This window comes from Podarcis vaucheri, assembly GCF_965113315.1.
Source record: "Podarcis vaucheri genome assembly, chromosome: 7".
Lineage (NCBI taxonomy): Eukaryota > Metazoa > Chordata > Lepidosauria > Squamata > Lacertidae > Podarcis > Podarcis vaucheri.
The window spans coordinates 7,985,590-8,009,550 of record NC_138765.1 but is presented as its reverse complement, the minus strand read 5'-3'; the positions used below and the strand labels follow the sequence as shown (position 1 = coordinate 8,009,550).

The 23,961-nt window shown below is 50.8% G+C and overlaps 1 protein-coding gene across 4 annotated transcripts in view; it reads right to left on the bottom strand.

Moving 5' to 3' along the window:
* ACTN4 (actinin alpha 4) overlaps window positions 1–23,961 on the bottom strand; it is a 133,631-nt gene that overhangs the window by 17,368 nt on the left and 92,302 nt on the right. For 2 of the 4 annotated variants that reach the window (XM_082230993.1, XM_082230991.1), the window contains exons 8-11: window positions 22,308–22,393; window positions 12,605–12,697; window positions 11,367–11,597; window positions 9,579–9,726 (exon numbers count right to left, since the gene is read on the bottom strand). In XM_082230993.1, the coding sequence (XP_082087119.1) occupies window positions 9,579–9,726; window positions 11,367–11,597; window positions 12,605–12,697; window positions 22,308–22,393 (558 nt within the window). Of the gene's footprint in view, window positions 1–9,578; window positions 9,727–11,366; window positions 11,598–12,604; window positions 12,698–22,307; window positions 22,394–23,650; window positions 23,737–23,961 lie in introns of all 4 variants that reach the window. The other 2 variants (XM_082230992.1, XM_082230990.1) reach the window with 1 other exon arrangement.

Sequence of the window (23,961 nt, the reverse complement as noted above, 5' to 3'; positions counted from 1 at the left end):
GCACCTGTCCGTCTCAAGAGGCAATGGAGTGCGCCTCCGGGGGTGAAGTCAAATCACTGCATTAGCAGTTATCCAAGTGAGCTCAGACCAGAGACCAGACCCCTCTCTCGGCCCCACTGATGTGGTCCCAAGGAAGGCAGAGCAGGACGTTTGGCTCCAGCTTGGCTGCAGGAGCTGCTGGAAGGTGGCATACAAGGCACCATCCAACTGCCTTAGGGACTCCGCTCTGGATTTGTGTAGTTTACTCCTTTTCCTCTCCCAAAGGTATTACGCATGGCAGCGGAGGTTAATGGGTCAGTCATAGCTGTCAACTTACAGATTTGAAAATAAGGGACCAGCAGCCTCAGAAATAAGGGATCAGCAGCCAAAATAAGGGATTTTCCGAACACAGGTATGTTCAACTTCTGAGCCCCTCTGAGCCAAAGGCAGAAAGCCCAGCCAGCAGCCAAACGAAGCCTTAAGCTTCCCACAGCGCAGCAACCCGGCAAAGGGGATGCAGCAAGGAAAACCACAGTCACCTCTCCGCTGGGAAGTGCTGAGCAAAAGTGAGTCCCCAAGCAACGCGGCCGATTTGATCGGCACAAGGCATGCAAGCTCCACCCCCCAGTTGTTCTTAGACTCCTTATTGGGTGAGCAACGCAGCCAAGCAACACAGTTGGAGCCTCCCTCCTCCCTGGCCGGCAGGGAGGGAGGAAGAGGAGATGCTTCCTTTGAAACCCAGGAAATTTAAGGGACATCATCAATAAGGGACAGCAGCCGGACACAGCGCTGGGATAAGGGACTTTCACGCCAAATAAGGGACAGTTGACAACTATGGTCAGAGTATCACTCAAGATTAATAGCGCCCCCTGATGTCCTGTTTGTCTCACTGGTCAGGGCGGGGGGTGGGGTGCCTGGAGGGGTGGGCTGGTGTTTCAAGGATTCCCCCAGCCCTGTCAGCAGCACAGGCCAGCTCAGGGAATCCCCAAGGTATCCTCTCCTTGGCATGACATCACCGATCCCTCATTGGCCGAAGGGAATTCAGGGCTTGCCCAGGGTCTCCGCACCTGGAGGAGGACACAGGTGGTTTCTGAAGCCCTTGTGGCTCACAGGTTTAGGGGGGAAAGTTGGGGTGAGGTACAGAGGGGGAGATCTCCTTTCTAAAAGCAAAGATCTCTCTGCCTCGGCTGCTTGCACTCAGCCAGCTCAGAAACTGTCCCGTTCCCCCACCGCCGCCGCCCCATCATCTCTCCACCACAACTCCCAGTTTGTCTGGATTTCTGTCTGGCCGGCAGCCAAGGGAGAATTTTCAAAGCTAAGCATGTCCCGGGGAACAGCTGACTAGAACAGAAGAGCGCTTTTCAAAAAAACTCAAGCCGCTTTTCCGCTCCCGACTCAAATAGCTTTCGAATTAGCGCAGAGGGCTCCGGCGAACGTTGCCAGGTTGAGAGCAGAGGCAGCTTTTGCCTTGGCCCCCAGGCCGGGGCTGGGAAAAGGAAGCCCAAACCAGAGGGATGAGCTGAGAGGAAGCAGGAGCCCGGGGAAAAGGCTCCGAAGCTCAGGAATGTCAGCGGCACGCAGTTTTCTCGTTTCCTGCGCAGCCGGAGGAAGCCCAGAGCCGGCTTCCTGTGTCTGGGACCCTCTTTGAGAGGGTGGGAGGAGCAGGCGGGAGTTTCAGGGGGCTGTGGGCAAGGGAGCCCCAGATTCCGCCTTGGGCAACGTGGGCTGGTGGTCCTGGTGCCTTTAAAAACTTTTGAGTTGAAAGCAAGGCCCTGTAATAAACAAAAATCTGCCCTTATTCCCTTATGGGGGGACACAAGAGCCCTCATAGAGTCCTCTGTAGGTTCTCCATCGGTCTGAGAAAATAACAGAGGCCAACCAGAGAATATTGAGAAGCAAAGCAGCTGGTAAGCCTGATCTTTATTGAAACTGTTGCAACAGGGTGCTCCCCTCACACGCAGGAAAGGAGGAGGACCCAGAACCAAGGTGTGCCCGCCCTTATATAGACATTTAAATTGCCCGCCCTGGAGTCCAAGACCACCCCCAGACACATCACACCTACATCACAGAAAGGGTGGTCAACAACAGAAATCAGAGTGCATTGTTTACCTCCTGTCTGGCAGGTTACCTGTTAATGGTTACTTGATTGGATACCCTGGGGAGCCTGGCCAGTCTTTTGTAATGATAAATACTTAGTTCCTGAGCCAGGCCACAGGCTCACCCTGTTCATACACAGACATACCCTTAAGAAAGGATTTGTGAAGGAAAAGACAATGGGGAGGCTTTTCCGTTTTCCTTTGCAGAGAAAACATTTGGTCAGTTTGGGAGCCAAAATGGTTTCATGGTTGTTTTCCTGTGCTGCTTTAGACATGTGGTTTATATATTTATGTACGTGTTTGCTTGGTACATTTATTATATATATAAGACCTTATTTTTTTTTATTTCAGCCCCCACCAGGGGTTTGAGCTAAGAAGGTAGAGGCATACCCACAGCCACCCACACCCCGAGGCCTGGGGGCTGCATTTTGCGAGTGCAGCTGAGCAGTTTATTTAGAAATGTCTGCCCTCCTGTTCTTTCTCTCTTAATCAATTTATATTGGAGGCGATGCTGAACTTAACTGCAAATCGTTTCTTACAATGTGCACCAGCTATGGAACGAATGTTTGCTTATTTCATTTTTGATTTTTGATTTCTATTGATTATTTATGTTACTCCGTTTTAAAACCAATAAAGCATTTAAAAATAAAACAAAGATTTACATCCCTTTTCCTCCAAGGAGCTCCAGGTGGCGTACGTGGTGGTTCTCCTAGCCTTCTCCATTTCATCCTCAAAAGAACCCTGGAGGGTAAGCTAGGCTGAGAGGCTGTGACTGGCCTGAGGTTGCCCACAGTGAGTTGTGCAGCCGAGTGGAGATTCGAACTCTCGTCTCTTGGGACAGCTTAGTAGGAGGAGCACGAGACTCCTGGGCCCTGCCTTGCAGGGTTGTTTTGCAGATGAAAAGGGTGGGGAGCAAGGAGAACCACACACGTCACCTTGACCTCCTTGGGAGAAACGGCGGGATGGAAACGTAATAAAACAGATAATTCATAATAAGTGCAAAGAGACACGGGTGGCGCTGTGTGTTAAACCACTGAGCTAGGACTTGCCGATCAGAAGGTCGGCGGTTTGGATCCCCGCGACGGGGTGAGCTCCCGTTGCTCGGTCCCTGCTCCTGCCAACCTAGCAGTTCGAAAGCACCCCAAAAAGTGCAAGTAGATAAATAGGTACCACTCTGGCGGGAAGGTAAATGGCGTTTCCGTGCGCTGCTCTGGTTCGCCAGAAGCGGCTTAGTCATGCTGGCCACATGACCCGGAAGCTGTACGCCGGCTCCCTCGGCCAATAAAGCGAGATGAGCGCCGCAACCCCAGAATCGGCCACGACTGTACCTAATGGTCAGGGGTCCCTTTACCTTTAATAAGTGCAAAAGAGAACCAAGCAGATCTAGAACTGCCTCAGGGGATCAGACATCAACTGGCTGAAAAACAGAGTTTTGGTTACCTTCCTAACCAAAACTCCACCTAAACATTAGGAAGAACTTCCTGACAGTAAGAGCTGTTCGACAGTGGAATTTGCTGCCAAGGAGTGTGGTGGAGTCTCCTACTTTGGAGGTCTTTAAGCAGAGGCTTGACAACCATATGTCAGGAGTGCTCTGATGGTGTTTCCTGCTTGGCAGGGGGTTGGACTCGATGGCCCTTGTGGTCTCTTCCAACTCTATGATTCTATGATTCTATGATTCTATGATTCCTGCTGCTGCCTAGGTGGGACTCTTTGGCGTTTCTTAGCACCAAATGGGTTCCTTCTTCCAGTTTCTCCCCTCTCCACATCACCCCCAAGGAGCAGTCTGGGGCCACACTGGGCCTCCTATAGCAACCGACTGCCCACTTTGATGGATGAAGCCAAGTTGTGGGGTGGGGGGAGGGAGGAAGAGGTTGGAGGGGGGGTCAGGGGGGCTCCTCCCCTTTGCTGCAAGGAGAAAGGAATTTGCCATGTGCCTGACCAAGCCCAACAGGAAGCTGCAGGGAGGCTGATAACACTCCCACCCTTCCCAGGCTCGGCTAAGAATAGGGCGGGAAACAAAAGGACTGCAGCCAGAACCCAAGGAGATAAACAACTGATCTTGGGCTTTCAGGAGACGTAGCAGATCTCTCTGGGCCTGCAGGCTCCTCCTCGTTGGAAGGGTGTAGTAGCTTCTTAAACAAAACACACACACAAAAGGCTGGGCAACTCCTACTGGAGTCAAGCTGGCACTGCAAAGTGTTAGGTATGATGCTAAGTCCAGTCTGGTATGGTTTGCCGGTGTGATAGGAATTTTGAGGTCTTAGATATATGTTAAATGTTCATAAGTGTCCCAACCAAGCACGTACATAGTTCAGCACAGGAAGACCGACCCGAAACCATTTTTGATTCCCAAACTGAAATGTTTTCTCTGTCAGGTCAAAGGAAAATGGAAAAGCCTCCCCATTGTCTTTTCCTTCACAAATCCTGTCTTAAGGGCACATTTGACCTGGCTCAGGAACTAAGTATTTATCATTACAAAAGACTGGCCAGGCTCCCCAGGCAATCCAATCAAGTGACCATTAAACAGGTAACCTGGCAGACAGGAGGTAAACAAGTCACTCAGATTTCTGCTGTAGACCGCCTTTTCTGTGATGTAGGTACAGTGGTGCCTCGCAAGACGAAAATAATTCGTTCCGCGAGTCTTTTCGTCTTGCGATGTTTTTCGTCTTGCGAAGCACGGTCCGTCGCAACTGCGCCTCTTCAAGCGGGTTTTTAAAAAAAGCGCAGGACGTTTTCGTCTTGCGAAGCAAGCCCATAGGGAAATTTGTCTAGCGAAGCAACGCAAAACCGAAAAACCCTTTCGTCTAGCGAGTTTTTCGTTTTGCGAGGCATTCGTCTTGCGGGGCACCACTGTATGATGTATCTGGGGGGGGTAGTCTTAGGTTACACCCCTTCTGTGATGTATGTATGATGTACGGAGGGGTGGTCTTGAGCTCCAGGGCAGGAAATTTAAAATGTCTATATAAGGCCTTGCGCACCATTGTTCTGGGTTCCTCCTCTCTCCTGCGTGTGAGGGGAGCACCCTGTTGCAACAGATCAATAAAGATCAAGCTTACTAGCTGCTTTGCTTCTCAATATTCTCTGGTTCGCCTCTGTTATCTTCTCCTACCAATAGGGAACCTATGTAAGGACTCTATATGGGCTCTTGGATACCCCATAAGGGGAAAAGGGCAAATTTTGTTTACAACAGAGGGACAGTCCCGGGTTTACAGAAGGCGCCCCAGTTTCTGATTTGATTCCAGAATGTCCCGCTTTTCCTTAGGAAGTCCCTCTTCTCAACGAGAAATGTTGGAGGGTACAGGTTTGATATGGCCAGCAATGCCTTTCCAGGTTACCAGGCACAGAGGCAGAAAGAGGGGCAAGGAGTAGATACTGGGCCAACTACCCAAACAAAAACTACAGTGGTGCCTCGCAAGACGAAAAGAATCCATTCTGTGATTCTCTTCGTCTTGCGAAGCAAGCCCATTGACGGATTAGCGCTATTAGCGGCTTTTAGCGGCTTATCTGCTGATCGGATCAGCTGATAAGCGGCTTAGAAAAAGGGGGGAAAGGGGGGAAAAACCAGCAGGAACTCGCAAGACATTGTCGTCTTGCGAAGCATGCCTATATGAAATTCGTTTTGTGAAGCACCTCCAAAACGGAAAACTCTTTCGTCTAGCAAGTTTTCCGTCTTGCGAGGCATTCATCTTGCGGGGCACCACTGTAAGATTCTCAGGTAGCCCAAGCACTGCGTAGGTCAGTCATTGTTCTTCCCTGCCTGCCATTATTTCACAGAATCCCAGAACTGCAGAGCTGGAAGTACAGGAAACCTTGGAAGGAAACTACCAAGTCCTCTTAGGTTTCATCATACGCAGGCAAGAAGGGAAAGCAGAGTGTAGTCGGAAAACACACTCTGGACTTTAAGGAGGCCGGTTTCAAAAAGCCCAGAGGAACTACTGGGTGAAAGTCCCAAGGTCAGAAATACTCCGAGAGGAGTCCAAGATGGATGATTCTTAAAAGCAAAATATTGAAAGCACAAAGGCAGACCATCAAGAAATATACCATATTTTTCGCTCTATAAGACGCACCAGACCCCAAGACGCACCTAGTTTTTGGAGGAGGAAAAGAAGGGAAAAAATATTCTGAATCTCAGAAGCCAGAACAGCAAGAGGGATCGCTACGCAATGAAAGCAGCAATCCCTCTTGCCGTTCTGGCTTCTGGGATAGCTGCACAGCCTGCATTCGCTCCATAAGACACACACACATTTCCCCTTACTTTTCTTCTGTTTCTTAAATGTGCCCTTCTTAAATCTCAGCTCATCTGTAAGCTCCTTATGCAGCTACCTTGATTCGTGTGATGGCAGGATGGAGGGTAGGGTCTCTGGTGCTCAAGGTGGGCAAAGTCAAATGGGACTATTTTAGTACCTTTAATTAATTAATTTTATTGGTTGCTCTTTTTCCATGGCAACTCAGAGAGACTTATAATATTTTAAGCAAAGCAAACAAACATATACGTACATTAAAACCAGCATAAACACCCTGTTGCATTAAACCATCTCATTGCAAAAAAAAAAGGGGCCATAGATAAGTTGAAAGCAGAAGGCCTGGTTGAAAAGTAATGTTTTTGCCTTGCCTGGTGCCTACAGATATGCAATGAAGGTGTCAGAAGAGCTTCCCTAGGTAGAGCAAACAGGGAGCCACCACTGAGAAGGCCCAATCTCGTCTTGCTGCCCTCCAGACTTCTTGTGGAGGACACACATGAAGCAGGGCCTCAGATGATGATGGCAGGATCTGGGTTGGTTCGTACGGGTCCTGAACAGTTTAAGGCTTTAAAGTTCCAAAACCTGCATTTTGAACTGAGCCTGGAAACTAACTGGTAGCCTTTGAAGTCAGGCCAGGAATGGTATCATGTGCTCAGACCGTCTTGCATCGGTGAGCTCTCTCTCTCTCTCTACCGTATTTTTCGCTCTATAACACGCACCCGACCATAACACGCATGTAGTTTTTAGAGGAGGAAAATCCGTAGGCATGCCACCCATAGGCATTCCCTCCATAACACGCACAGACATTTCCTCTTACTTTTTAGGAGGAAAAAAGTGAGTGTTATGGTGCAAAAAATACGGTATATATATCAGCATATGCATACCCCAATGCTCTAAGAGCAGCTATTTAACAGCAGCTACTCCCCCTGAATTCCCCCCAGGCATGAAAAATAAAATAGGGCATGTCATGTTGGATCTGAATCAACACTGGCCTAACCCAGCGCTCTGTCTCCGGCAGCAGTTAGCCAAGCGTTCCCTGGGGAATCTCATGAGGAGGCGGAGGAAGAGTCTCCATCTCCCTCCTCTTGTTCCCCTTTCTTTCTAATAAAAGCTGTCCTTGCAAGCGGCCGCCACCCCTGTGGCAATGAGTTCTTTAGGCTTCGCAGGCACCTGCTTAGAAGAAGACGCTCTCTGCCCGGTGTCCGAGCGGCTAGCGCATTTCGCATTCAGTCTATGTGACAAGGTCATGCGTGGAGAAGGGCGCAGTGGCTCGCAGGAAGCCCCTCGAGCTATTTTGCTAGCCGCCTTGAGGGGAGAGCCGGGTGCGAATGTGATCCCATTCGGCAGCCTGGGTTAAGGGGGGCACGTATGCAGTGGGAGAGCTCAGAAAACCCAAGCTGTGTTGCCGAGTGGCTGGCACTCAGGCTAGGGGACTAAATGTCTGGCTCTGGGTAAGGCAAGTTTCATTGGTTCATTGACTCCCCGCCCCCCCCCCCCACCAAAGAAAAACCAGACGGACACTCAGCTCCCTTTTCTTCTTTCAATTATTTCCGTCGCTCCCAAAACCCACGGAAAAGCAGAAACAGATCGCTTCTGCGCAGCTGTAAGCGCCCCCTGCCCCCCTCCACACACTTGCGCAAGCTAAACTATGTTTCCACACACCCCCAAAACACGGCAATGTTCTTTCCCCCAACCCTATGAGAACAACATTCCACCCGGCACATTCCTTCCAGAAGGGGGGATTATGGCATTTCTCTACGGGGCGAGACCCGCAGCTGCCATGTTGGAAGGTTCGGCCCTCGCGCCTTGACATCTGGCCAGACTGGAAGAGGCCGGAGGCTAGGCGTTTAATAAAAAGGCAGCGGTACATCCCCCCCCCCCCCGGGAAGCCGACCTCTCTCCTGGAAGAGGGGAGGCGTCTCTGGGCTACCTCCAAAAACACACGGCCACCAGCACCGTCCCGGGGGGCACTTGGGTAGAACGTAGCGGAAGGGGGCATGGCGGGACTCCACTAGTTCACTCCATGCCTTTGACCATCAGGATTCGAACTCCATGCAGTATCTGTGTGAGTGTTTGGAGGCGGTTGGAGGATGGATGGCGGCTAACAGATTGAGATTGAATCCTGACAAGACAGAATTACTGTTTTGGGGGGACAGGAGGCGGGCAGGTGTGGAGGATTCCCTGGTCCTGAATGGGGTAACTGTGCCCCTGAAGGACCAGGTGAGCAGCCTGGGAGTCATTTTGGACTCACAGCTGTCCATGGAGGCGCAGGTCAATTCTGTGTCCAGGGCAGCTGTCTACCAGCTCCATCTGGTACGCAAGCTGAGACCCTATCTGCCTGCAGACTGTCTCGTCAGAGAGGTGCAAGCTCTGGTTATCTCCCGCTTGGACTACTGCAATGCGCTCTACGTGGGGCTACCTTTGAAGGTGACCCGGAAACTACAACTAATCCAGAATGCGGCAGCTAGACTGGTGACTGGGAGCGGCCGCCGAGACCACATAACACCGGCCTTGAAAGACCTACATTGGCTCCCAGTACGTTTCCGAGCACAATTCAAAGTGTTGCCGCTGACCTTTAAAGCCCTAATCAGCCTCAGCCCAGTATACCTGAAGGAGCATCTCCACCCCCATTGTTCAGCCTGGACACTGAGGTCCAGCACAGAGGGCCTTCTGGCGGTTCCCTCACTGCGAGAAGCCAACTTACAGGGAACCAGGCAGAGGGCCTTCTCGGTAGTGGCGCCCTCCCTGTGGAACGCCCTCCCACCAGATGTCAAAGAGAACTAGAACTACCAGACTTTTAGAAGACATCTGAAGGCAGCCCCATTTAGGGAAGCTTTTAAAGTTTGACGTATTACAGTACTTTAATATTTTTTGGGAAGCCACCCAGAGTGGCTGGGGAAGCCCAGCCAGATGGGCGGGGTATAAATTATTATTATTATTATTATTATTATTATTATTATTATATCTGTCCTGCGTGTTTTTTTTAAAGAGTTATTCCCTTTGTGCTTTGGAACTTCCCGCCTATTGACATTAGGTGGGCTCCATTGCTGTACCTGGACAGCAGTAGCGGGAAAGGCTGGCTGTTGCTAGTCGCAGATGTTGGGTGTGTTATTTGTGTGTCCTACGTGCACGGGAAAAAGCTGTGTTTTGCATCCAGAGAAGGCCCCAGGTTCAGGTTCCTGACCCTGCCAGTCATCGCAGACGACAGGCGAGCCAGCTGCCTCGCTTGGCACGAGGCAGCATCCTGCATCCTTAAGCTTACCTTCGGTCCAGCTTTCGTGGATCGACGCCTTCTGCCTGAACTTCTCGGCCAAGTGGTCCAGCCTCTCCATCCTTCGGATCTCATTCAGCAGCCACTCTTCATAGCCTTTCTCGGCCTGCTCCAAGTGCTGCCAGCCGTTATTGATGTCCTGGGGAGGTTTTTGGGGGGAGAGGGAAACATTCAGCATCGTAACACGGCTGCACTTGCATCCCAATTCTCAACTCAGGCTAACCCTTCTCCCCAGGTGGCTGTAGTCAGCAAACTTTTTCAGCAGGGGGGCAGTCCACTGTCCCTCAGACCTGGTGGGGGGGGGCAGACTATATATATATATATTTTGGGGGGGGGAATGATGCATGAGCCCCGGTGGCTGCTTACCAGTGTCTTGCGAGTGGCAGGGGCTGGTGGCAGCGGCGGTGGCGGGACGATGAGCGGTGTGCAAAAGGGCTCCAGAGAGGGGCTGCTGGCACCAACAAAGCCCAGCCCCCTTCCTCCTCTAGGCAGGGCAGGGAGAAGCCAGGAGGAGGGAGGGAGGAGGTGCCGCCGCCGTGTGAGGGAGAGGGAAAGAATGCGCGCACTGGAGATCTACGCGGCGATTCCCGGACCGTCCGCAGGCAGGACCCAGAAGGCAATTGGGCCTGATCCAGCCCACGGGCCTTAGTTTGCCTACCCATGCTGTAGACCAGGTACGTCCAACAGGTAGATCGTAATCTACTGGTAGAACACTGGACATCTGTGGTAGATCACTGTCTCCCCCCAAAGAAGCTCAACAAGTTTGGTTCCCCTTCTTTGCCCTGCACCCCCCAAAACGGGGCTTTCATGCTCTCTAAAAAGAGCTCAACAACATTGACTTAAACCCTGAAAAAGGGGGTTGATCACTGCCAGTCTTTAACTCTGTGAGTAGATCGCAGTCTCTTGGGAGTTGGCCACCCCTGCTCGTAAACATAGAGAAAGGGGCTGTACGTAGCTACTGGATGACCACCCCCTGCTCCCGACAAGCTGGTGCCTTCCAGCTGTTTTGGACTCCAAGCCGGCTGGGCCCGATGGAGCCTGGAAGAGCTGGAGGGCAGCAGGTTAGGGAAAAGGCTGCTCTGCCGTTTAGAGACACTGGAAGAGGAACCTGACTGTAAATGCCATTGAGTTCTTGTTGATTCAGTAATACATTGTCACAGCAACCTTAACGACTTGGAAGATAGGCCAGCGTCCGCATATTACAGATTAAAGGGAAGCAAGGATGGAGGAAACACCCAGTGATTCTGGCTCTATGGTGCATCTGCAGCCAAACTGAGATTTGACATTAACTCCAACCCAGTTGCTCTGTTGGGACGTGGGTGGCGCTGTGGGTTAAACCACAGAGCCTAGGACTTGCCAATCAAAGGTCGGCAGTTCGAATCCCCGCGATGGGGTGAGCTCCCGTTGCTCGGTCCCTGCTCCTGCCAACCTAGCAGTTCGAAAGCACGTCAAAGTGCAAGTAGATAAATAGGTACCGCTCTGGTGGGAAGGTAAATGGCATTTCCGTGCGCTGCTCTGGTTCGCCAGAAGCGGCTTAGCCATGACCCGGAAGCTGTACACCGGCTCCCTCGGCCAATAAAGCGAGATGAGCGCCGCAACCCCAGAGTCGGCCACGACTGGACCTAATGGTCAGGGGTCCCTTTACCTTTAATTGCTCTGTTGGCGCAAAGATGAACCAATTCTGACTCTGGAGGCCCAGGGCACCCACCCAAGACCACCTGGAGCTCCACTCTGCCACCCTATCGGCCCCCTTCTGCTTTTTTAAGCGGGCGCACTCACCGAGACCATCTTCCCCTCGGAGGGCATGAAGGCCGGCCGGTTGCTTAGCCGCAGCTTGGTCTGCAAGGTGTTGAAGTTGATCTCCAGCTGGCACTTCTCCTGCACCTTGGGGGGCTTGTGAACCCGCCGGTAGTCGCGGAAATCCTCCAGCTTCTGCTGCATCTCCTGGATGGTCTTTTGCGGGACGCGGTTCTCCAGCCAGGGGATGGTGCGCTGAATCCACTCCAGCAGCTGAGGATGGGATTGGCGGGGTGGAGGAGAGAGGCGGGGTCAACGACAGCGAGGGCAACAGCCCCAGGGATATAGTGGCTCCTCCCCACTGCCCTACGCAAAGCCCAGGGACCACCTGCGACAAGCCCAGTTCCTGCACTCTGCTCAGCTAGTTACGGCAACCAGAATTCTACCTACGGTGGCCAGAGTGGGACAAGACTGCTCCACGAAACAGCTCTCACAGAAGAACATTAAGGACAGCTGAGTGGCAAATCGCAGGCCAGCACTCTGTTTTCACAGTGACCAGCCACATCATAATAATAATAATAATAATAATAATAATAATAATAATAGTAAATTTTATTTATACCCCGCCCTCCCCGGCCCAAGCCAGGCTTAGGGCAGCTAACACCAGTAAACTTACAATGGAAACATAATAGGGAGGGGGGAACCCAATTTAAAATACAGGTTAAAATGCAATTTAAAAAGCAGCCTCATTTTAAAAGTAGCCCATAAATCAAAACCATAAGGGGAGGGAAACGTAAGGGTCAAACCAAAGGCCAGGCGGAACAGCTCTGTCTTGCGGGCCCTGTGGAAAGATGTCAAGTCCCGCAGGGCCCTGGTCTCAAGAGACAGAGCGTTCCACCAAGTCGGGGCCAGTACTGAAAAGGCCCTGGCCCTAGTTGAGACCAATCTAACCACCTTGCGACCTGGGACCTCCACGTTGTTGTCATTTGTGGTCCTTAAGGTCCTCCGCGGGGCATACCAGGAGAGGCGGTCCCGTAGGTACGTGGGAAACCCTGCAGGAAACTCTGAAGCAGGGCCAGAGTGTGACCGGTCTCTCCAGCCGGTGGTTTGCAGCATGGCTGGAGCCTTTGACCCTGGAGGCACAGCACAGCCCTCACGGCTGGCAGCCGTTGGCAGCCTTATCCACCCCCATCTGGATGCCATAATCTTTAGGGAGGTCTGGCAGCCTCGGCGCTCGCCCCATGGGACTCGCAAGGGGAAGGGGTCCTGCCCACACTCACGTCAGAAGCCAGCTTCTCGTAGTCTTCCATCAGGTGCTCATTCTCCTGGTTCACGGCCAACACTTTGCAAATCCGGTTTGCAGCCGTCTCAGCCTGCGGGGGGTTTTGGGGGGAGAGGAGGGAAAAGCAACATGGAGGAAATGGTGGTACGAGAAACAAGCTGGCAAATCAAACACAGGAAAACGACAGCGGCGACGGAACGGCCTGGAGCCGGGGCACAGCGTGGAAAGGAGGTAGCGAGACAGAACAGCCCTGCAGAGCCCACCGGGTGCAGCCGCAGGCAGACAGAGCATGGTTTCGAAGAAAAGCCAAGGCGGGTCGAGAGACTCTCGTGGCGTACCCAAGCATCGCCCGGAGCCTGCACAGGTCTCGTCCCCATTCGTAACCCACCCTTCCGTAACCCCCAGGATAACAACTTACCGTATTTTTCGCTCTATAGGACGCACTTTTTCCCCTCCAAAAATTAAGCGGAAATGTGTGTGCGTCCTATGGAGCGAATGCAGGCTCCTTGGCTTCAGCGATAGCAATGCGAAGCCTCCGAAGCGCAGAAGGGGCGCTCCCTCCGCACTCCGGAGGCTTTGCGTTGCTTTCGCTGAAGCCTGGGGAGCGAGAGGGGTCGGTGCACACCGACCCCTCTTGCTCTCCAGGCTTCAGGGATAGCTGCCTGAAGCCTTCAGAGCGCAGTGTGAGTTCCAGCTGCACTCCGCAGGCTTTGGGTTCCTTTTGCTGAAGCCGGGAGAGCAAGACTCTCCTGGCTTCAGCAGAGAGGGAGAGCTGCGCAGCGCCCCTTCGGCCAAGCGGGAGGAGAAATGGAAGGGACTCCGTTTCTCCTGCCGCTTCGCTGAAGGGGCGCGGAGCAGAGAGGGGGAGATTATTTTTTTGCTTGTTCTCCCCCTCTAAAACAAGGTGCGTCCTATGGTCGGGTGTGTCCTATAGAGCGAAAAATACGGTATTTATGGACAAGGCAGCTAACACTCTAGCCCTGCAGCTACTGGTGCAAGTTACGAGTTAGGCCTGAGATTTGCAGACCCATCAGACGTCTGTGCTTTTGAGTACGGTTGAAGCTCCTACAGAAAGGGGTGACCTAGCCAACCTCCCTTGGAGCTAAGCGCAAGTGGGCTTTTCCATTGCATTCCGTACTCTGCATACGACGGTCGCCCGGTTTGGATGTATGCATCTCAGCGTGCCAAGCCAAGCCAAGACTATGTCCTTCCCTTCTCCGTTCCCTGTGCGTAGCAACGACAGCGCATCCTGAGCTAATTAGCTACGGTCTCCCATTAAGTCTGAGCGGAAAAAATATATAAAAAATAATGATTGGAATACAGAGGGGATGGTTTGAACTTGGTTCCAATCCGGGTAACCATGGTTTCCTGGTTCAGGATGAATGGGGAAACCATGGTTAAATTAAACCGGGAAGCAGCAAATTGCAGTGGAAGGAGGGAGGGAAGGAGGGGAGAAATGACAGAGCACATGGGTGCAAGGGACACACGTACTTCAGCTTAATAAGCCAAGAGAGGTACGTCTGAACCAGATCGTCACGTTCTTATCTAGGATTTGGCATCTACGGAAGAGGTTCAGATCTACCGCTTGTCTTTACTACAGTTTAGGTTTCGGTAAAGTTATGTCTATTGTTTCTAGTCCTGGTTTTCCTGTCTTTCATTTCCTTGCGATGTGCTCCACAGATTTTCAGCGGCTTGGTTTGGGGGAGCTCTTATCTCCCCGAACATCCTCAACGTTTCGTTTCAATCGAGAATAGGCTTTCCTAAACAGCACAACCCAGTCTATCCTTACCAGTACTATTGAATGTTTTCTATCCTGCCTTTCTGATAAAAGAAAGCGCTCAGACCAGCTTACATCAACTCCCAAAAAACAAAACCAGGTTTAAAAAAACAAACAGAGAGAAGTGACAGTTGCAGAAATATTTTTCTTTAAAGGAAAAAGAAAGCGTAATAGCAGTGGTAAAATATTTTTAGAAAATCAGTTACACACACACACACAGCCTCTGGAACAAGCAGGGGTGGCCCTATCTTATTAGAAAGCAGGAGGGGGGGAAAGGGGTAACACAGAAGCCATGGGATGGGGGGAAGTCAAGAGATCGAGTACCTTGCAAGGAGCAGAGAGAGTCCAAGGGGAGGAGATGGAAGCCAGACTTCAAGAGAAAGGGTGGAGAGGGTCTACAGAAGGACGGGCAGAGGGAGAGAGCCATGGAAGAAATGAGTTGCCAACAGAATAGGATATTCAGAGGAAAATAAAAATATTTTTTTTTGCTCTACTAGGAGAGGGAGAGAGAGAATGAGGATAAGCCGCACATTCGATTGAAATTGTGGGGAACCTTTGGCCCTCCGGTCTATTGCTTAACTACAATGCCGCTGCAATGTATTCTATTTTTAAATGGAAGTTTGAACCAAAATGGCAATAGGTCCGTCAGAGGAAGTGGCGGAAGGTGAAACACTCTGTATAGGGGAGCATTCTCTTATTTAACGACACCACAGTTAAGAAGTGGTGCTTCCCACTGGTGCTGTCGTAAAGTCACAAATCTAGGAGGGCTTTGAGATGCAGTGGGGGGGGGGAACAGCACGAGTAGTAATAATAATAATAATAATTTTATTGTTCAGGCTGGGTTTTCCCAGCCACTCTGGGCAGCTTCCAGGAAAATATAAAAAATGTCAGACATTAAATACTTCCCTGAACAGGGCTGCCTCCTAAAAATTGTGTAATTCTTTATCTCCCTGGCATCGGGTGGGAGGACGTTCCACAGGGAGGGCGCCACTGCTGAGAAGGCCCTCTGCCTGGTTCCCTGTAACTTTACTCTGGTTCCCTGTAAATTTAAGGCATCCAGGGTCCATAATATTGTACAGAAGCCTTGTCCAGCTCCAGCTGTTTTGGACCACCTCGCCGTCATCAGCCTCAACCTGCATGACAAATGATCGCAGGTGACGGGGAGTGCTTCAGGTTAAAAACGGACCTCCGGAACGAATTAAGTACCGTATTTTTCGCTTCATAAGACACACTTTTGCCCTCCTAAAAAGTAAGGGGAAATGTGTGTGCGTCTTATGGAGCAAATGCAGGGGGGAGGCAGGCAGGAAAAGCCCCCAAGAGCCGCACACAAGCTCCGTGTGGCTGTTGCGGGCTCTTCCCCTGGAGGTAGAAGGGACTGACGCGGCCAGTCAGTCCCTTCTCCCTCCTCGTAGAAAAGCCCACAGGAGTCGTGCGCTCCTTAAAGGGTGCGCGGCTCCTGTGGGCTTTTGCAGGAGGTGGCGGAATTGCCATAGCCGCGCGCAGCCTCTCCTGGCCTCTCTTTGGGGCTTTGGGGGGGGGATGATATTTTTTTCTTGGTTTCCCCCTCTAAAAACTAGGTGCGCCTTATGGTCCGGTGCGCCTTATGGAGCGAAAAACACGGTACTTAACCCGAGGTGCCACTGTAGAGTGATTTGAGGTGGCTTCTACAGCAGGGTTGACCTGACCCCACAGTCTGATTTAGAAACGCACAGGAGGTTTTTTGTTGGTTAGTTTCCAAAAACTAAGGGGTGCAGCGGCTGGTCCTGGGATCCTCGGTCCACTAATTCCGCATTCTCCCAGACAGGCTTCCCAAACAACTTGAAGTCCGTGAACACACACACACACACACACACACACACACACAGGCATGCCAGAGAGAAAGCAGTTACAAGGCGAATAATCAATCCCAGCTGATGGGGAGAACATGCCAGCTGAGCTCCAAAGCCTGGGATCAGACACAAAGGACAATCATAAAAAAAAAGATTGGCAAGGCTATAAATTCACACAGTCCAACTCTCTGCACCCAAGCAAACACACACACACCAAGGGGAGGGCACGCTTGCAAAAGCAGCACCCCGGGTGCAATCAAGTTCAGGCTTTTATAGGGGAGGGAAGAGTTTGACCCTCGTCTCCAGCTGGAACATGCAGGATGCTTTTCTCGGCCAGAGAAAGGGGGCTCCGCTTCCTGCCTATAAAGGATTTACACGTTCGGAGCCAATAAATTAACGCCAAGCTTTAATGGAAAACACTTGGCTGAAGTTCGGTGGCAGATCTAACATGCTTAAGGGGGGGGGGACCAGCTACAGAAAGACCCACACATAAGACAGGAACGCCTTTTCAAAAGCATCCATCGGAGTGTTTGGGTGAGGTCATTTCTCTCCCCGCGTTAGGCATGGCTCTTTTGCCTTCCACGCTGAGCGAAGCTTCCAGGTTTCGCTGGCGGCCAGAGGCAGACAGTGAAAACTTCTTTTCTTTTTAAACTTAGAGACATTTCCTGCAAGCTAGCTCCCTCGTGCAACCTGAGAGTGTGTCCAGAGCCGCCGGCAAAAGCCCGGGCGGTCAAAGGATCCAGAAGGATCCAGCCGTTTTCACCCGCCCACCAAAGACGCCCACCTGACAACATCCACGGCCTTCTAGCGTTCTGGCTCTGCGGGTTTTTATTCCTCTGCCCTTTATTTTAAATAGATTTGCCGCAGCAATATTTCCTTTCCTCTGTTTCGAAGTGATTTGCGATTTTAATATTGTTTTAATATTGTGTTACTGGTTGCATCTTTTTTTTTTTAAAAAAGGATTAAAAATAAATAAATAAATACCCAGAGAACATTAGCGATAGGGCAGCCTACAAACCGCATTAATAAAAAATACAAATGGACCGCCAGACTCCTCTGGGTGAAGGCTTGTGCTTTCCTTGCTTCGACCCTTACAAACTAAGGGCTTCGCTGGCCTGTCACTAATTTGGGGGAAATGGATTACTGTATTTTTCCCTATATAAAACTAGGTTTTTTGTGGGGGGTTTTTAACCAAAAAGTTAGGTTTAAAATTGGGGCTCGTCTTATACACGGGTAGTGCTGAGGGGTGTTTTCTTAATTTGGAGACCCCAAAAATAGGGGTCTTATACATGGGGGCGTCTTACACACGGAAAAATACGGTAATTACAGGATTGGGTTAGTTTGCCGATTCCACACAGACTGATGGGGAAATTCACTTACTATGGGTGAATTAACCCTAAGGTAAAGGTAAAGGGACCCCTGACCATTAGGTCCAGTCATGGCTGACTCTGGGGTTGCGGCGCTCATCTCGCTTTATTGGCTGATGGAGCCGGCATACAGATTCCAGGTCATGTGGCCAGCATGACTAAGCTGCTTCTGGCAAACCAGAGCAGCGCACGGAAACGTCGTTTACCTTCCCACTGGAGCACTACCTATTTATCTACTTGCACTGGCGTGCTTTTGAACTGCTAGGTTGGCAGGAGAATTAACCCTAAATGCCTTCAAAGGCAATCAAGTCAGCTGAAGTCTGAACTTCCCTCCCCCCCCCATTTGTTTCAACGAATGTGGGGAGAAAGTAGAAAGCATCTGTGGTTTGTGAGAACAAGGCCGCGGGGGGGGGGGTGTCTCCAGGCTATTCCAGATGAACTATTATGGACTATGAGGGCAGGATCCTGACCGAGGCACTGAAAGGAAGTTTCACGGATGAAGGCCACAACACGCTATTTGCCCGTTTGGATCTGCGGTCAATTGTGACACTCAGAAGACGGAAGCAGAATATTTAACCCCTTGGGAATTTTGCTTTTATGAGAGCTCTGAGTAGAGAACACCTTTTAGAGGGGAGAGTGAAGGAAAAGCAAGAACGATGGCAGAGAGAGAGAGAGAGAGAGAGAGAGAGAGAGAGAGAGAACAAGGGGCAGAGAGATATAGTGGCTAGAGAAGGGGTGGGGGACATGGGTCGTTGGACTCCAACTCCCATCAGCCCCAGACAGTTCAGCATTTGGTTAGGGGGTGATGGGAGTTGTAGTCTAGCAACACAGATTCCCCAGGCCTGGGGTAGAGTACTGGACTTAGACCAGGGAGACCCAGGTTTATGTCCCTGCTAAGCTATGAAAGGGGACACGGGTGGCGCAGAGCCTAGGACTTGCCGATCAGAAGGTCGGTGGTTTGAATCCCCGCGACGGGGTGAGCTCCCATTGCTCGGTCCCTGCTCCTGCCAACCTAGCAGTTCAAAAGCACATCAATGTGCAAGTAGATCAATAGGTACCACTCCGGTGGGAAGGTAAATGGCGTTTCCGTGCGCTGCTCTGGTTCGCCAGAAGCGGCTTAGTCATGTTGGCCACATGACCCGGAAGCTGTAAACCGGCTCCCTAGGCCAGTAAAGCGAGGTGAGCGCCACAACCCCAGAGTCGTCCGCGACTGGACCTAATGGTCAGGGGTCCCTTTACCTTATGGTATGTAAAATGAACATACCATACAGGGTATGTTCCACAGAAAGAGAAGTCACTGATTTGAGGTTGTTTAAATGAATGAAATGTAAATTAGAAAAATTTAATAAAAAATTATATATGTGATGGGGGGGGGAGAGAGAAGAGGAATATCACCAGTCTCCCATGGAGCCTATCACAAGGACAGCTGTAGCACAATAAATCCTCCAGTTCAAATCTCACCTCGGCCCCACCTACAGGCAATCCATGTGGTCTTGAGACAGACACCATTTCCCTCCATCTCCCCCTCTTCCTCATCTGCTGGACTACTTAACAGGGTTGTTTTACCTCGCAGCAGAGCCTGCCGGCTGAACTTGGCTGAATGCAAAGAGACGCCTAAGCTATGAAAATAACTGGCAGCCGCCACCTCTTAACCTGGCCTGCAGAAAGGATTTTTTTTTTTAAAAAAAGGGAGGCAACCACCGCCAAAGACCGGGAATGCTTTCAGGAAATTAAACATTGGCAGCCTGACACACGAGCCAAAGGAGATGCATCTTGCAGAAATGCAAGAAGGCATTTGATACGGAAGGACGAAGGTTAACCTTCCCATAAAACTACCGTATTTTTCGCTCTATAACACGCACCCGACCATAACACGCACATAGTTTTTAGAGGAGGAAAACAAGAAAAAAAATATTCTAAACGAAACAGTGGGTGTATGATTTTTGTGGTTCATGCTGTGGCCACAGACATGTGATCTGACGGTGAGTTAGGGGTAGCCCAGTGCAAAAATCCTGAGGATCCACGTGGATCCATGCTTTGTAACCGCGTTTTAAGTGGGGAGGGAAGGAAAAGCACTCAAGGGAAAAGGAACACGCGTGGGTTGGGTGGAGAAGGATGCTATTCATAATGCAGAAGAGGGGTACAAGAGGAGAAGGCTCCTCTCCTCTCCCGCTTTGCTGTCTCAAAGCGAGCCACGGAGGAGGGAAGGAAGGGGAACAATGGATCCTCTGCTCATGACTGCAGCAGATCCCCCGCCACCCGTAGGCATTCCCTCCATAACATGCACAGACATTTCCCCTTACTTTCTAGGAGGAAAAAAGTGAGTGTTATGGTGCAAAAAATACGGTACTCTTCTGGTCTCTAAGGTGCTATATTATAATTTTTAAATTCTTCTGGAAGGAAGAATTTAACTTTCTTTAACTTTCTTTAACTTTGTTCTTTAACTTTCTTTAACTTTGTTGAAGACCTGATTCTTTTAAAGGAGTTTTTAGGTTTTCAAGAAGAGTCTTTTTAAAACTATCTTTTTTAAAGAATTGTTTTCACTTATTCTTCCCCCGAAGTAAAATGTCAAGTGAGAAGCCCAGAAATCTGGCCAGGGGGGCAGGAATGAAGGAAGCTAAAAGCCAGAAGCGTAGGTGGGAAGGGCAGGGAGAACCTGTCAATGGCGGTGCCTAAGGCGAGGCGTTCTGCGTAGCCTGAGAGGCAAGCAGACCCCTGAAGACACTGGCTTGGAAGACAGATCTGCCGCCTTCCCAGCTCTGTGCAATGGTGGTGTAATAGGTATGAGTTACTCCTGCTTAAGCTGGTGCCTTTCTCGGTTAATTTGCCTTGTTAAACCTTTCTGACTGCACAGCCCCTTCTCATCGCGGCTGCCTCAGTCACTGGCAGAATCCGTCAGTGGGCGTTTCTTGAACCTCTTCCAACATAAAAGTTGTTTGACCCCCAGTCTCCTCCTCCTCTCACTGCGCGGGAGTCTTCTGCGCAGGGAAGGCGTGGGTAGCGGGGGACCTGGGCTCTCCTCACTGATGTCCAGTGAAGAGTCCTGGAGCCCTCTCTCCACTTCCCCCGTCTGCCCCCCTTTATCCCTGGTGTTGCGCTGATTGGCTTCCCCCTCTACTGAGCTGTTTCTCCCCCTGCTGCTGGGTCCTTCGCCAGCATCATCTGGGAGCCTCCCCTTCGCCTCTCCCTCCGATGTCAGTTCCCTGACAGGTGGCAACAGGCTTGTTTATAATCCAGAGCAGAGGGGAGGGAGGAGAGACGGGATTGGGATGCAGAAGAGGGGTACACACTCACTGCACAAAAAGGAGGAAAGCTAGATCAGAATTCTACACCCAGAAATCGGAACTTCTGCAACTTGCATAAAATATGCAAAGCAGGCACGCTGACATTCCTAAGTACCGCATTTTCCCGTATATAAGACTATATTTTCCCTCTATTTTTTTCAAGTTTAAAACTGGGGGTCGTCTTATGCACGGATAGTTTATATGGGGGACTTCTGTATTTGGAGTCCCCCAAAACAGGGGTCGTATTATACACAGGGGTGTGTTATAGATGGAAAAATATGGTATATTTCTCACCATTTACTCGGCTTCTGTCGGTCAGGAGAAGCACGGGACTGTAGGCAATGTGGACTTGCAAATCCACCCAGAAGTCAGAGGACGGCAAGTTTTTTTTTGCCAGGGATTCCCCAAACAGAGCCAAGCCTTCAAAACAATAAGGACTAGGAGCTTGTTTCTGTTAGGATTTTAAAAAAAGAGCTAAGGCTCTCGGGGTGTTACAATTCGCACTCAGTTCCCCTTTCATATAAGGATGGAGACATCAGGAACCGCACTGAACAACTCTTGAGTATCACTGCAGGGGAACGCCGTTCATTGCTGTAGAACAGACAGTGACTGTCGGACGTTTTTGACTACAACTTCCATCATCCGTGACCCCGCCGGCTGGGGCAGATGGGAGTTGTAGTCCAAAACAGCAGGAAAGCATCAGGCTGGGGAAAAGACTGCAGCGGGGCACACAACACATTCGGAAGAGCTACCTACCTGGTTCAGAACTCAGCTCAGAGGCCGTTGCCAGTTCAGTCCCAGAATATGCGAATTATTGCAAGAGAACCTGTGGCTAAACCAGAAACTTCAGAGCAGCCTTTGCCAAACTGCTGCCTGGCACTGGTGGGAGTTGTGGTACAACAGGGCAGCAGGTTGGCAAAGGGTACTGATGACTGAGGCTATCCACCAGGTTTTGCTCCTAGCTGTAGAACAAGCCCTGGACAGGGAGGAGACCCAACAGCCAAGCCTATATGGCCTTTTTTCAACCGGAAGGTGATTATTTCAAGGAAGACTTGCTAGCTATGGCCCTGGAGGTCTCCAGAAAGCCATGCCCTGGGAACTCCACTGCTTGCATACAGCTAGAAAGAGAGTTGCACAGTATTTTGACAGAGGTGACGTTTAAAGGAAATCTAGAAGCTGCTGGAGAATTTTTGCGGGGAGCCACAAGCCTTTCAATCTCACTGGGGGCTCGATGCATCCCTAGCTTACCGCCTGGATTTTTAACGAAACAAAAATTCAAAGCCACTCCGCCTCCCGGCTTAGTTGACCCTCCGCAGGCATGCCCTTTCATGCAAATGTAAACCCTGCGCTCCGGAAAGTGGGCGAGGAACATGCTAGGGGCGGTTTAGACTAGCCAGGTAAGAGCAGCAGCAGCAGCAGACAGCCCCGCCCAGGCAAAGCTCACCTTCTGAGCCCCAGAGAAAGCGTGATAGAAGCAGGAGACGTAGGTCATGATGGCCTTCTCATCGGGCCTGAGCGTGCCTACAATATCTGCGCAGGAGGAAAGAGAAAAAAAAGGGAAGCAAAGTCAAGGGCACAATGCAAGATCGTCCCGGCTCCCCCTCTGGCATGCAGCAGAGGAGGGGTGGGGCAAGCCTTCGCTCCGGACAGGGACCCAAACCTCAGCTGGGACAGGGCTCTGCGGAAATAAACGTCGCCCTTGATACGGCCAGCCCTGCAAACTCTCCAAGATAACTTCAAAGGATTCTCTGCTCTGCTCCTAAGAGCTCTTAGGACCGCAAGACAACTGGTTCACTGCGCAACTCTGTGCCTCTTTATTCAAAAGGAAACGCTGGTGTGTTTGATGGGGCTTACACCCTAGGGAGTATATTTAAAGGTAAAGGGACTCTGGGGTTGCGGCGCTCATCTCGCTTTATTGGCCGAAGGAGCCGGCGTACAGCTTCCGGGTCATGTGGCCAGCATGACTAAGCCGCTTCTGGTGAACCAGAGCAGCGCACGGAAACGCCGTTTGCCTTCCCGCCGGAGCGGTACCTATTTATCTACTTGCACTTTGATGTGCTTTTGAACTGCTAGGTTAGCAGGAGCAGGGACCGAGCAACGGGAGCTCACCCCATCGCGGGGATTCAAACCGCTGACCTTCTGATCGGCAAGTCCTAGGCTCTGTGGTTTAACCCACAGCGCCACTCTGCGTCCCATAGGGAGTGTATTTACGATCCACCAAAGCCTCGGTTGATGCATCGGTGGGGCTGCCCAATTTTAACAGGTTGAGCTTAGAGTTCATGGGTTCCCTTGCTTATTTTGAGAAGCTATTTTGGTTCTGGCGTGTTACTGTAATAACGAAAGGGAGGCAGCTTCTTTTGATTAAATCACAAGTTCTTGCACTTCCTTCAGCCTCTCAAAAGGGCATCTGAAGTGAGGCTTTGCAAATATATTCCAGAAGTACAGGAAAACAAATATATTTGAATATAATTTGCACATATAATTTGTAAGAAGGTGGATGATTAATCCATGAAAATGCTGATTGCTTGGCAGCCCTCCCTGAAACCCGGCAGACCAAGCGGCTTCAACTCCATCCGTTGGGAGTCTCCCAAATAATATTTGAAAGCAAAGAGATTTCTGGCTCGTTATGATCTCGTGTTGAACCCTGGATGTCAGACCCTGAGCTAGCTGAGGTTTGGGTTCCCACTGTTCTGCAAGTAGCTGCCCTCGGCACGAGAAGTCAGGAGAGCAACAGGCGCTGGAAGGAAGAGGAGCTGTTAACAGTAGAGACTCAGCCACGTCTGGTACCTTCTGAGCGCCAGAGAAGGCATGGTAGAAGCTGGAAACATAGGTCATAATGGCCTTCTCATCGGGCCGGGCTGTGTTGACAATGTCTGAAAAGCGAACAAGAAGCATTAAAGATACCAGGAGGCAAAACTCTCCCCCGTCCCCTGTTCCTTGACGATCGGCTGGTTCTAGCAAAATCTGCCACAGCTCTGATGTCCACCTGTAGGCAAAGATTGAGCCCGGGGAAAGTTAACGCCAAGAAGTCGATGTTACAAGTTTCCAAGTGAGCCAGAACTGGAAGTTAACTTGTCCAACATGGAACTGAAGCCAAG